We start from the raw sequence: 14,738 nt of genomic DNA on the forward strand, positions 1-14,738 counted from the left end.
CTCCACACAGGTCCAGTCACTCTCCATCCTAGCCCAGGCACCCTCCACACAGGTCCAGTCACTCTCCATCCTAGTCCATGCACACTACACAGAGTCAAGCAATACACCAGGCCCTGTACACTCCATCACCTCTCACCCCAGCCAAGGCTCCACACACCCAGGTTCATTCATTCTCTGTCCTAGAGCAGGCGCCCTCCACACAGGTCCAGTCACTCTCCATCCTAGCCCATGCACACTACAGAGAGTCTAGCAATACACCAGGCCCTGACCCATCCATCACCTCTCACCCCAGCCAAAGCTCCACACACCCAGATGGATTCATTGTCCATCCTAGAGCAGGAGCCCTCCACACAGGTCCAGTCACTCTACTCCAGCACATAAACACTTCACCCCATGCACCCTCCACACAGGTCCAGCCACTCTACTCCAGCCCATGCACCCTCCACACAGGTCCAGTCACTCTCCATCCTAGCCCAGGCACCCTCCACACAGGTCCAGTCACTCTACTCCAGCACATGAACCCTCCACACAGGTCCAGTCACTCTCCATCCTAGCCCATGCACACTACACAGAGTCTAGCAATACGCCAGGCCCTGACCCATCCATCACCTCTCACCCCAGCCAAAGCTCCACACACCCAGGTGGATTCATTCTCCATCCTAGAGCAGGCGCCCGCCACACAGGTCCAGCCACTCTACTCCAGCCCATGCGCCCTCCACATAGGTCCAGTCACTCTCCATCCTAGCCCAGGCACCCTCCACACAGGTCCAGTCACTCTCCATCCTAGCCCATGCACACTACACAGAGTCTAGCAATACGCCAGGCCCTGACCCATCCATCACCTCTCACCCCAGCCAAAGCTCCACACACCCAGGTGGATTCATTGTCCATCCTAGAGCAGGCGCCCTCCACACAGGTCCAGTCACTCTACTCCAGCACATAAACACTCCACCCCATGCACCCTCCACACAGGTCCAGCCACTCTACTCCAGCACATGCACCCTCCACACAGGTCCAGTCACTCTCCATCCTAGCCCAGGCATCCTCCACACAGGTCCAGTCACTCTACTCCAGCACATGAACCCTCCACACAGGTCCAGTCACTCTCCATCCTAGCCCATGCACACTACACAGAGTCTAGCAATACGCCAGGCCCTGACCCATCCATCACCTCTCAACCCAGCCAAAGCTCCACACACCCAGGTGGATTCATTCTCCATCCTAGAGCATGCGCCCGCCACACAGGTCCAATCACTCTACTCCAGCACATAAACACTCCACCCCATGCACCCTCCACACAGGTCCAGCCACTCTACTCCAGCCCATGCACCCTCCACACAGGTCCAGTCACTACTCCAGCCCATGCACCCTCCACACAGGTCCAGTCACTCTCCATCCTAGCCCAGGCACCCTCCACACAGGTCCAGTCACTCTCCATCCTAGTCCATGCACACTACACAGAGTCAAGCAATACACCAGGCCCTGTACACTCCATCACCTCTCACCCCAGCCAAGGCTCCACACACCCAGGTTCATTCATTCTCTGTCCTAGAGCAGGCGCCGCCACACAGGTCCAGTCACACTACTCCAGCACATAAACACTCCACCCCATGCACCCTCCACACAGGTCCAGTCACACTACTCCAGCACATAAACACTCCACCCCATGCACCCTCCACACAGGTCCAGCCACTCTACTCCAGCCCATGCACCCTCCACACAGGTCCAGTCACTCTCCATCCTAGCCCAGGCACCCTCCACACAGGTCCAGTCACTCTCCATCCTAGCCCATGCACACTACACAGAGTCTAGCAATACGCCAGGCCCTGACCCATCCATCACCTCTCACCCCAGCCAAAGCTCCACACACCCAGGTTCATTCATTCTCTACCCTAGAGCAGGCGCCCTCCACACAGGTCCAGTCACTCTACTCCAGCACATAAACACTCCACCCCATGCACCCTCCACAAAGGTCCAGTCACTCTCCATCCTAGCCCATGCACACTACACAGAGTCTAGCAATACACCAGGCCCTGTACACTCCATTACCTCTCACCCCAGCCAAAGCGCCACACACCCAGGTGGATTCATTCTCTGTCCTAGAGCAGGCGCCCTCCACACAGGTCCAGTCACTCTCCATCCAAGCCCATGCACACTACACAGAGTCTAGCAATACACCATGCCCTGTACACTCCATCACCTCTCACCCCAGCCAAAGCGCCACACACCCCGGTGGATTCATTCTCCGTCCTAGAGCAGGCACCCTCCACACTGGTCCAGTCACTCTCCATCCTAGCCCATGCACACTACACAGAGTCTAGCAATACACCAGGCCCTGTACACTCCATCACCTCTCACCCCAGCCAAAGCGCCACACACCCCGGTGGATTCATTCTCCGTCCTAGAGCAGGCGCCCTCCACACTGGTCCAGTCACTCTCCATCCTAGCCCATGCACACTACACAGGGTCTGGCAATACAACAAGCCCTGTACACTCCATCACCTCTGACCCCAGCCAAAGCTCCACACATCCAGGTGGATTCATTATCTGTCCTAGAGCAGGCGCCCTCCACACAGGTCCAGTCACTCTCCATCTTAGACCATGCACACTACACAGGGTCTGGAAATACACCAGGCCCTGACCCATCCATCACCTCTCACCCCAGCCAAAGCCCCACACACCCAGGTGGATTCATTCTCTGTCCTCGAGCACGCGCCCTCCACACAGGTACAGTCACACTACTCCAGCACATGAACCCTCCACCCCATGCACCCTCCACACAGGTCCAGCCACTCTACTACAGCCCATGCACCCTCCACACAGGTCCAGCCACTCTACTCCAGCCCATGCACCCTCCACACAGGTCCAGCCGCTCTACTCCAGCCCATGCACCCTCCACACAGGTCCAGCCACCCTACTCCAGCCCATGCACCCTCCACACAGGTCCAGTCACTCTACTCCAGCACATAAACACTCCACCCTATGCACCCTCCACACAGGTCCAGTCACTCTCCATCCTAGCCCATGCACACTACACAGAGTCTAGCAGTACACCAGGCCCTGTACACTCCATCACCTCTCACCCCAGCCAAAGCGCCACACACCCAGGTGGATTCATTCTCTGTCCTAGAGCAGGCGCCGCCACACAGGTCCAGTCACTCTCCATCCTAGCCCATGCACACTACACAGAGTCTAGCAATACACCAGGCCCTGTACACTCCATCAACTCTCACCCCAGCCAAAGCGCCACACACCCCGGTGGATTCATTCTCCGTCCTAGAGCAGGCGCCCTCCACACAGGTCCAGTCACTCTCCATCCTAGCCCATGCACACTACACAGGGTCTGGCAATACACCAGGCCCTGTACACTCCATCACCTCTGACCCCAGCCAAAGCTCCACACACCCAGGTGGATTCATTCTCTGTCCTAGAGCAGGCGCCCTCCACACAGGTCCAGTCACTCTCCATCTTAGCCCATGCACACTACACAGGGTCTGGCAATACACCAGGCCCTGACCCATCCATCACCTCTCACCCCAGCCAAAGCTCCACACACCCAGGTGGATTCATTCTCTGTCCTCGAGCAAGCGCCCTCCACACAGGTCCAGTCACACTACTGCAGCCCATGCACATTCCACACAGGTCCAGCCCCTCTACTCCAGCCCATGCACCCTCCACACAGGTGCAGCCACTCTACTCCAGCCCATGCACCCTCCACACAGGTGCAGCCACTCTACTCCAGCCCATGCACCTTCCACACAGGTCCAGTCACTCTACTCTAGCCCATGCACCTTCCACACAGGTCCAGCCACTCTACTCCAGCCCATGCACCCTCCACACAGGTGCAGCCACTCTACTCCAGCCCATGCACCCTCCACACAGGTGCAGCCACTCTACTCCAGCCCATGCACCCTCCACACAGGTCCAGCCACTCTACTCCAGCCCATGCACCCTCCGCACAGGTCCAGCCACTCTACTCCAGCCCATGCACCCTCCACACAGGTGCAGCCACTCTACTCCAGCCCATGCACCCTCCACACAGGTCCAGTCACACTACTCCAGCACATGAACCCTCCACACAGGTCCAGCCACTCTACTCCAGCCCATCCGCCCTCCACACAGGCCCAGTCACTCTACTCCAGCACATAAACACTCCACCCCATGCACCCTCCACACAGGTCCAGTCACTCTCCATCCTAGCCCATGCACACAGAGTCTAGCAATACACCAGGCCCTGTACACTCGATCACCTCTCACCCCAGCCAAAGCTCCACACACCCAGGCTCATTCATTGTCCATCCTAAAGCAGGCGCCCTCCACACAGGTCCAGTCACTCTCTACTCCAGCACATAAACACTCCACACAGGTCCAGCCACTCGATCCCAGCCTCTGAACCCTAAATGCAGATCCAGTCACACTCTGCTTCAACTCTTGCACCCTCCATACAGGTCCAGCCGCTCTACTCCAGCCTCTGAACCCTCAATGCAGATCCAGTCACACTCTGCTTCAACCCTTGCACCCTCCATACAGGTCCAGCCGCTCTACTCCAGCCTCTGAACCCTCAATGCAGATCCAGTCACACTCTGCTTCAACCCTTGCACCATCTACACAGGTCCAGCTGCTCCATCCCAGCCTCTGAGCCCTCAATGCAGATCCAGTCACACTCTGCTTCAACCCTTGCACCATCCACACAGGTCCAGCCGCTCTACTCCAGACTCTGAACCCTCAATGCAGATCCAGTCACACTCTGCTTCAACCCTTGCACCATCTACACAGGTCCGGCCACTGCATCCCAGCCTCTGAGCCCTCAATGCAGATCCAGTCACACTCTGCTTCAACCCTTGCACCATCCACACAGGTCCAGCCGCTCTACTCCAGCCTCTGAACCCTCAATGCAGATCCAGTCACACTCTGCTTCAACCCTTGCACCATCTACACAGGTCCAGCCGCTCCATCCCAGCCTCTGAACCCTAAATGCAGATCCAGTCACACTCTGCTTCAACCCTTGCACCCTCCATACAGGTCCAGCCGCTCTACTCCAGCCTCTGAACCCTCAATGCAGATCCAGTCACACTCTGCTTCAAACCTTGCACCCTCCATACAGGTCCAGCCGCTCTACTCCAGCCTCTGAACCCTCAATGCAGATCCAGTCACACTCTGCTTCAACCCTTGCACCATCTACACAGGTCCAGCCGCTCCATCCCAGCCTCTGAGCCCTCAATGCAGATCCAGTCACACTCTGCTTCAACCCTTGCACCATCCACACAGGTCCAGGCGCTCTACTCCAGCCTCTGAACCCTCAATGCAGATCCACTCACACTCTGCTTCAACCCTTGCACCATCTACACAGGTCCGGCCACTGCATCCCAGCCTCTGAGCCCTCAATGCAGATCCAGTCACACTCTGCTTCAACCCTTGCACCATCCACACAGGTCCAGCCGCTCTACTCCAGCCTCTGAACCCTCAATGCAGATCTAGTCACACTCTGCTTCAACCCTTGCACCATCTACACAGGTCCAGCCGCTCCATCCCAGCCTCTGAACCCTCAACGCAGATCCAGTCACACTCTGCTTCAACCCTTGCACCATCCACACAGGTCCAGCCGCTCTACTCCAGCCTCTGAACCCTCAATGCAGATCCAGTCACACTCTGCTTCAACCCTTGCACCATCTACACAGGTCCGGCCACTGCATCCCAGCCTCTGAGCCCTCAATGCAGATCCAGTCACACTCTGCTTCAACCCTTGCACCATCCACACAGGTCCAGCCGCTCTACTCCAGCCTCTGAACCCTCAATGCAGATCCAGTCACACTCTGCTTCAACCCTTGCACCATCTACACAGGTCCAGCCGCTCCATCCCAGCCTCTGAACCCTCAACGCAGATCCAGTCACACTCTGCTTCAACCCTTGCACCCTCCACACAGGTCCAGCTGCTCCATCCCAGCCTCTGAGCCCTCAATGCAGATCCAGTCACACTCTGCTTCAACCCTTGCACCATCCACACAGGTCCAGCCACTCTATTGCAGCCTCTGAACCCTCAACGCAGATCCAGTCACACTTTGCTTCAACTCTTGCACCCTCCACACAGGTCCAGACACTTTTTGCCCCTGCCCTTGCTCTCACCAGAAAGGCATATTTACTCTCTACCCCAAATCATGCACCATCTACTCAGATTCATCTCTCTTACCCCTGTTCACTGAGCCTTAATACTCACAGTCCAGAAAGCACCACTTGGGGGACAGCTTCTGAGAGGACAGGGTCTTCGGCTTGGATCCGTCTCCTTCCTGCACGAGAGAACCACAATAGGGCATGGTCAGTCAGGGCTGGCAAGAGGGCACACTGATGTACCCACTTTAATCTTTAAATGCACCAGTTGCAATCTGTAAGAGACAGTCTGACTAAGGTAGGATCAGAACAACTTCAAATTTGATGAACCTGTGAGTGGAACCTGCCCCACGCTGTCCCAGAGCACATCTCAGGCCATCTACCACCAAACATATCACCACAAGACCAGGCCACAAAGAACAAAAGGAACAACGCAGCTGCACATGCACAAAGAAATCCATGTGGGTGAATACCACGTGTGACAAGACACGGCACTGCAACGACATGGCATGGGAGTGACACAACACGTATGGGATGGAAACACGGGCACAAGGAGCACAGGTGAACCAGACAAAGCATACACACCTGGAGGACCAGACGCTGCAGAGCAGGGGGGTATGGAGGGAAATCCTGTGGAGAGGGAACTTGGTTACCACCTAGTAAAACAGCACAATGTGCCTCAGGCCAGAGCAAGACCTTCTCGCCACTCGTTCAAACTCTGGTCAGGCCGACTCGTTTTATAAACTTAAGGTGCATTAAAGACCAAGTACAAATAAGATTGGTAAAAAACAAAAGCGGAGTCTTCATGCACATAGAGTCAACGTATTCTGTGCAATTTGGTAAGGATTATTATACGCCCCCCCACACTATGGCGAACATTTCACAACATGGATTTGATTACAAAATGGGCACTTCCGTTTCGCGCATGCCCCTACGCTCTCTAAAAAACTTACTGTTCACAACCCCAGTTCGACCAGTGGCATAGGCTTCTCAAAGGTGTGCATTAGGTTGAATTGCTTGCAAAATAATCATTTTTTTAAAAGTTACTACTCTGGTCTCCCCGGTCCCTTTCTTGTCCACATTGTCTCCACTCATGCTCGTCTTTGGAAGTCCAGTGAGGAGGGAATTCCCACAACTGAGCCCAGACAGGAGAAGGGGTCGCCCACAGTGTTGAGGTCTTTAGACTTTAGAAAGAGTCAGCGGCTATAGAGTGATTTAAGTTCAACTGTTTCCAGTGGCGCGGTAACCAACACCGAAACCCTTGACTACTACGGTAATCTGTAAGATTCCGTGTAACTAAGACATGTCTATCGGGTTTACCACAGTGCACTAGCAATCCACCCGTAACTGCCCAACAGCTTCAACATATGCCTTCAATAGTAAGCAAGTCAGGCCTACAGCCTTTGTCGTAACATTTCATAATAAACAAATCAGACCTACAGCCACTGAGATACCTTTTTCCAATTATCCAGTGTGGTCTATAGCCTCACACCATAACCATGTCAGGCTTGTTATACTAAGCATACGTTTTACCTGAAGGCGCCATCAGTCGTTGTAGGAGGCTGGCCTGGCTCGTAGTGGGTACCAGAGGTACTTACACCTTGTGCCAGGTCCAGTTATCCCTTATTAGTGTAGAAGAGGTGTTTCTAGCAGCTTAGGCTGATAGAAGGTAGCTATGGCAAAGCAGCTTAGGCTGAACTAGGAGACATGTAAAGCTCCTACTATACCACTGGTGTCATATGCCCAATATCATAAGAAAACACAATACACAGAAGTACTAAAAATAAAGGTACTTTATTTTTATGACAATATGCCAAAAGTATCTCAGTGAGTACCCTCAGTATGAGGATAAGGTATATACACAAGATATATGTACACAAACCAAAATTATGAAGGTAATAGCAAGAAAAGTAATGCAAGCAGTGTAAAGTTACAATATATTGCAATAGGAGCACATAGGTATAGGGGCAACACAAACCATATACTCCAAAAGTGGAATGCGAACCACGAATGGACCCCAAACCTATGTGAGCTTGTACAGGATCGCTGGGATTGTAAGAAAACAGTGAGGGTTAGAAAAATAGCCCACCCCAAGACCCTGAAAGGTAGGTGTAAAGTGCACCTACTACCCCCAGAGAACACAGAAGTCGTGATAGGGGGATTCTGCAGGAAGAACAAACACCAGCAATGCAACAACAGTGGATTTCCAGACCTGAGTACCTGTAAGACAAGTGGACCAAGTCCAATAGTCGCAACAGTGTCAAGAGTGGGCAGGAGCCCAGGAAATGCCAGCTGAGGGTGCAAGGAAGCTGCCACCTGTTGGAAGAAGCTTGGAGTTCTGCAAGAAAGAAGAGGACTAGGAACTTCCCCTTTGGAGGATGGATGTCCCACGTCGTGAAGACGCTTGCAGAGGTGTTCCCACGCAGAAAGACCTCAAACAAGCCTTGCTAGCTGCAAGGGCTGGGGTTAGGGTTTTTGGATGCTGCTGTGGCCCAGCAGGGACCAGGATGTCTCCACTTGGATGAGGAGACAGAGGGGGCGCCCAGCAAGTCAGGGAGCCCTCACAGAAGCAGGCAGCACCCGCAGAAGTACCTGAACAGGCACTTAGAAGAAAAGTGAACCAGAGTCCACCCAAAGTCACAAAAGGGAGTCCCACGACGCCGGAGGACAACTCAGAAGGTTGTGCACTGCAGGTTAGAGTGTCGGGGACCCAGGCTTGGCTGTGCACAAAGGAAATCCTGGAAGAGTGCACAGGAGCCGGAGCAGCTGCAAATCACGCGGTACCCAGCAATGCAGTCTAGCGTGGGGAGGCAAGGACTTACCTCCACCAAACTTGGACTGAAGAGTCACTGGACTTTGGGAGTCACTTGGACAGAGTTGCTGAGTTCCAGGAACCACACTCGTCGTGCTGAGAGGGGACCCAGAGGACCGGTGATGCAGTCTTTTGTTGCCTGCGGTTGCAGGGGGAAGATTCCGTCGACCCACGGAAGATTTCTTCAGAGCTCCTGGTGCAGAGAGGAGGCAGGCTACCCCCAGAGCATGCACCACCTGGCAGGATGAAGCGATACAAGGTTGCTAGTAGTCGTCTTGCTACTTTGTTGCGGTTTTGCAGGCGTCCTGAGCAGTCAGCGGTCGATCCTTTGGCAGAAGGTGAAGAGGGAGAAGCAGAGGAACTCTGGTGAGCTCTTGCATTCGTTATCTGGTGAGATCCCCAAAGCAGAGACCCTAAATAGCCATAAAAGGAGGTTTGGCTACCTAGGAAGGAGGATTGGCTACCAAGAGAGGTAAGAGCCTATCAGAAGGAGCCTCTGACGTCACCTGCTGGCACTGGCCACTCAGAGTAGTCCAGTGTGCCAAAAACACCTCTGTTTCCAAGATGGCAGAGGTCTGGGACACACTGGAGGAGCTCTGGGCACCTCCCCTGGGAGGTGCAGGTCAGGGGAGTTGTCACTCCCCTTTCCTTTGTCCAGTTTCGCGCCAGAGGAGGGCTGGGGGATCCCTGAACCTGTGTAGACTGGCTCATGCAGAGATGGGCACCATCGGTGCCCATCAAAGCATTTCCAGAGGCTGGGGGAGGCTACTCCTCCCCAGCCCTCACACCTATTTCCAAAGGGAGAGGGTGTTACACCCTCTCTCAGAGGAAGTCCTTTGTTCTGCCTTCCTGGGCCAGGGCTGCCTGGACCCCAGGAGGGCAGAAACCTGTCTGAGGGGTTGGCAGCAGCAGCAGCTGCAGTGGAGACCCCGGAAAGGCAGTTTGGCAGTACCCGGGTTCTGTGCTAGAGACCCGGGGGATCATGGAATTGTCCCCCCAATGCCGGAATTACATTGGGGTGACAATTCCATGATCTTAGACATGTTACATGGCCATGTTCGGAGTTACCATTGTGATGCTGTACATAGGTAATGACCTATGTACAGTGCACGTGTGTAATGGTGTCCCCGCACTCACAAAGTCCAGGGAATTTGCCCTGAACGATGTGGGGGCACCTTGGCTAGTGCCAGGGTGCCCACACACTAAGTAACTTTGCACCCAACCTTCACCAGGTGAAGGTTAGACATATAGGTGACTTATAAGTTACTTAAGTGCAGTGGTAAATGGCTGTGAAATAACGTGGACGTTATTTTACTCAGGCTGCAGTGGCAGGCCTGTGTAAGAATTGTCAGAGCTCCCTATGGGTGGCAAAAGAAATGCTGCAGCCCATAGGGATCTCCTGGAACCCCAATACCCTGGGTACCTCAGTACCATATACTAGGGAATTATATGGGTGTACCAGTATGCCAATGTGAATTGGTAAAATTAGCCACTAGCCTGTTAGTGACAAATTTGGAAAGCAGAGAGAGCATAACCACTGAGGTTCTGGTTAGCAGAGCCACAGTGAGACAGTTAGGCATCACACAGGGAACACATACATATAGGTCACAAACTTATGAGCACTGGGGTCCTGGCTAGCAGGGTCCCAGTGACGCATAACAAACATACTGAAAACATAGGGTTTTCACTATGAGCACTGGGCCCTGGCTAGCAGGATTCCAGTGAGACAGTGAAAACACCCTGACATATACTCTCAAACAGGCCAAAAGTGGGTGTAACAAGGCTAGAAAGAGGCTACTTTCTCACAGTCGTATATTCATAAAACTATAAATATGCATAAAATTATACTCTGCAAAACAATAGACAAACCTCTTCCAGGGACGCCAAGAAGGATTTTTACCAGTGCATGTTGGAAAAAGTGTATAAGAGACATGGGCCTCAAGTGGGAAGTTTGTGGCGCAGAAGCCCAGTGTGGGATGGCGATCCGCACATTAACCCCTTGGGTGCGGGCATCGGCCACTGGGGAGGGGGTTAATAAATCCTGGGGTGCGTCACACCCGAGGATTTTTGTTGTTGTTGTTTTTATTCCCCGGGAGACACAGAAGCTTTTCCGTGTCTCCCCCGCCCCCCACCTGCCCCTTTGTGACGTCAGCGCGCCTCACTTTGTGGATTTTCCCTTGCGGCCGCTTCCTACTCCGACGGGGAAAACGGCCATACACACTACGGGGGGACTCTTCCCTTTCTTACGAGGCCTTCCTGAAAGTGTTTCTGCGACCTTTCTTACGAGGCCTTCCTGAAAGTGTTTCTGCGATCGGGGGCCAGGAAACACCACTAGACACCAGGGATGTCACTTGCCGCCCCCCCCTGCCCCCCTCCCCCCCCCCCAGGGCATATTAAAAAAAAAAAAAAAAGTAGAAAAGTAGGTGTCCCCTTGGGGGGGGGGGGGGGGGGCTACATTTTATTGAAAAAAATAAAAAGAAAAAAAAGAAAAAGAAATGGACAGGGGGGGATTTTTTTTTTTATTGTTGTAGGGTTTCCCTGGGGGCCATTTTGGCCCCCAAGGAAACCATACAACAACTAAAAAAATATATAGATCTATATATAGATCTATACATATAGATATATCTATGTAGATATATCTATCTACATGGATATATCTATAGATAGATCTATATATATACATATATATATATATATATATAGATCTATCTATAGATATATCTATATATATATATATATATATATATACATATCTGTATATATATATAGATCTATCTATAGATATATCTATGTAGATAGATGTATATATGTAGATATATAAATCACTTTTGTCAATACGTGTGTGGTTTCCCTGGGGGCTGCGATCGGCCCCCCAGGGAAACCAGACCCACATATAAAAGTGATATATTTGCCGCCAGTTGTCTTGCAGTTGCAGCTTGCGTCTTCAAAGCAATGCACATACTTCAACTGACGCATTTCAACTGTAGCTTTTAGGCAGCAATAAAAAAGTCAAGTAAGTATTGTGATTATGTTTCTGCTACAAAAGGGTCAGACCTGTCTAGTGGCAGTTTTAGTGCCACAAAGAAGCGCAGAAGGTTTATATGCCTACTGCAAAGAGCAAATCTGTATTTTATGTAAATAGCTGAGTACATTAGTAAAGTCAGCCATTACCTGCGCTATAATACCAATGAAATATATGTGCGGGGTGGAGGGCGGCTATGGAGAGATGAAGGGCACTTTTGCTGGGTGATAATGAGGGAATCCGAGGAGGAGGGAGTGGGAGCACCAATAATGATTGTAGGACTGGGCGCAGGAGGTGCTAAAGACTCTGACGAATGGTATGTGACAAGGTGTTTTTTGAGTGTCTTGAAAGTACGTGCTGATTGAGGGAAGAAGCGCAGGTAAGGTGGCCTCTACTGTTGCACGTATCTCACACACACCATCGATTTTGTGACTGTCTACGTAGGCTAGTGTTTTAGAGCAACAGTTTAGCCAATAGCAGAGATGGCATCTTGATGGATGACTGCTGCCTGCACTCGGGTTATCGAGGACGGCTCTGACATAGGATCAGAGACTGAGACATCAGATACTGAGACAGCATCTGAGGGATAGGACAATGGCGCAGACTCTGGGAGTGATTTTTCAGTCGGAGGAGTCCCATTCTATAACTCCTCTTCCAGTACATTATGAGGGAGGTGATGAGGACAGTTCTGCTGTCCCTTCGCAAGCAGTCTGTGCAACTGGGTAATAGTGGGTTAGCCCAACCCAGAGAGCAGGTGAATGTGGCGGCAAGCAGAGAGAGAGTGCTCTCTTGGGAGCTCCCCAATTTAGTTCAGCCCCAAATTCCACCGCCCAAATCGTATTGTGGAGACATCAAAATTATCTATCGCAAAACAAACTGGTTTTGTAAGGCAGGCACCTGTGTTTTTGGTCCTGGGTTCGGCGGCCCTATAGAGAAACACACTAAACCCGAACATTTCTCGAAACTAGACATTCGGGGGAGTCCACAGAGGTGTGACTTGTGTGGATTCCCCAAAGTTTTCTTACCCAGAATACCCTGCAAAGCTGAAATGTTGAATAAAAACTCTATTTTTCTTGCATTTCTGTCACACAAACTACAGGAATATGCTGGGATCCACAAAATTCCTACCACCCAGTGATTCCTCACCTGTCCTGATAAAAACACTACCCCACTTGAGTGCCTACGCCTAGTGTCTGCGTCGGGAATGGATCACCCCAGGGTCAACAGCTGCCTCATGTAAGGACCAACATTGACCGTTGTGTGATCTATTCTTGTTGCGGGCACCAGGCCTACCCACACAAGTGAGGTACCATTTTTATCGGGAGACTTGGGGGAACGCTGGGTGGAAGGACATTTGTGGCTGCTCTCAGATTCCAGGACTTTCTTTCACCGAAATATGAGGAAAATGAGTTTTTTTAGCCAAATTTTGAGGTTTGCAAAGGATTCTGGGTAACAGAACCTGGTCAGAGCCCCACAAGTCACCCCATCTTGGATTCCCCTAGGTCTCTAGTTTTCAAAAATGCGCTGGTTTGCTAGGTTTCCCCAGGTGCCGGCTGAGCTAGAGGCCAAAAAACAACAGGTAGGCACTTTGTAAAAAACACCTCTGTTTTCTGTGAAAAAATGTGATGTGTCCACGTTGTGTTTTGGGACATTTCCATTTGTGGGCGCTAGGCCTACCCACACAAGTGAGGTACCATTTTTATCGGGAGACTTGGGGGAACACAGAATACCAAAACAAGTGTTATTGCCCCTTGTCTTTCTATACATTTTTTCCTTCCAAATGTAAGACAGTGTGTAAAAAAGACATCTATTTGAGAAATGCCCTGCAATTCACATACTAGTATGGGGACCCTGGAATTCAGAGATGTGCAAATAACCACTGCTCCTCAAAACCTTATCTTGAGACCATTTTGGAAATACAAAGGTTTTCTTGATACCTATTTTTCACTCTTTATATTTCAGCAAATGAATTGCTGTATACCCGGTATAGAATGAAAACCCATTGCAAGGTGCACCTCATTTATTGGCTCTGGGTACCTAGGGATCTTGATGAACATACCAGCCCTATATATCCCCGCAACCGGAATAGTCCAGCACACGTAACGGTATATTGCTTTAAAAAATCTGACATTGCAGGAAAAAGTTACAGAGTAAAACGTTGAGAAAAATGGCTGTTTTTTTCAGCTCACTTTCAATATGTTTTTTTTCCAGCTGTTATTTTCTGTAGGAAAACCTTGTAGGATCTACACAAGTGACCCCTTGCTGAATTCAGAATTTTGTCTACTTTCCAGAAATGTTTAGCTTTCCGGGATCCAGCATTGGTTTCACACCCATTTCTGTCACCGACTGGAAGGAGGCTGAAAGCACAAAAAATCGTAAAAATGGGGTATGCCCGAGTAAAATGACAAATTTGTGTTGACAAATTGGGTTTTCTGGTTCAAGTCTGCCTGTTCCTGAAAGCTGGGAAGATGGTGATTTTAGCACCACAAACGCTTTGTTGATGCCATTTTCAGGGAAAAAACCACAAGCCTTCTTCTGCAGCCCCTTTTTCCCATTTGTTTTTAAAAAAACTAAATTTTCACTGTATTTTGGCTAATTTCTTGGTCTCCTCCAGGGGAAACCACAAACTCTGGGTACCATTAGAATCCCTAGGATGTTGGAAAAAAAGGACGCAAATTTGGCATGGATAGCTTATGTGGACAAAAAGTTATGAAGGCCTAAGCGTGAACTGCCCCAAATAGCCAAACAAGGGCTCAGCACTGGGGGGGTGGTGGAAGGCCCAGCACCTAAGAGGTTAAG

General features: G+C 51.3%; 1 protein-coding gene across 15 annotated transcripts in view; it reads right to left on the minus strand.

Annotated features, from left to right (window-relative positions):
- The window catches only part of DGKZ (diacylglycerol kinase zeta), a 731,702-nt gene that overhangs the window by 161,986 nt on the left and 554,978 nt on the right, over positions 1 to 14,738 (minus strand). For 9 of the 15 annotated variants that reach the window (XM_069221725.1, XM_069221730.1, XM_069221727.1 and 6 more), the window contains 2 exons: positions 6,691 to 6,735; positions 6,215 to 6,284 (listed from right to left, as the gene is read on the minus strand). In XM_069221725.1, the coding sequence (XP_069077826.1) occupies positions 6,215 to 6,284; positions 6,691 to 6,735 (115 nt within the window). The remainder of the gene's footprint in view (positions 1 to 6,214; positions 6,285 to 6,690; positions 6,736 to 14,738) is intronic. The other 6 variants (XM_069221731.1, XM_069221728.1, XM_069221726.1 and 3 more) reach the window with 1 other exon arrangement.

Source organism: Pleurodeles waltl, chromosome 3_1 (assembly GCF_031143425.1).
Source record: "Pleurodeles waltl isolate 20211129_DDA chromosome 3_1, aPleWal1.hap1.20221129, whole genome shotgun sequence".
Taxonomy (NCBI): Eukaryota; Metazoa; Chordata; class Amphibia; order Caudata; family Salamandridae; genus Pleurodeles; species Pleurodeles waltl.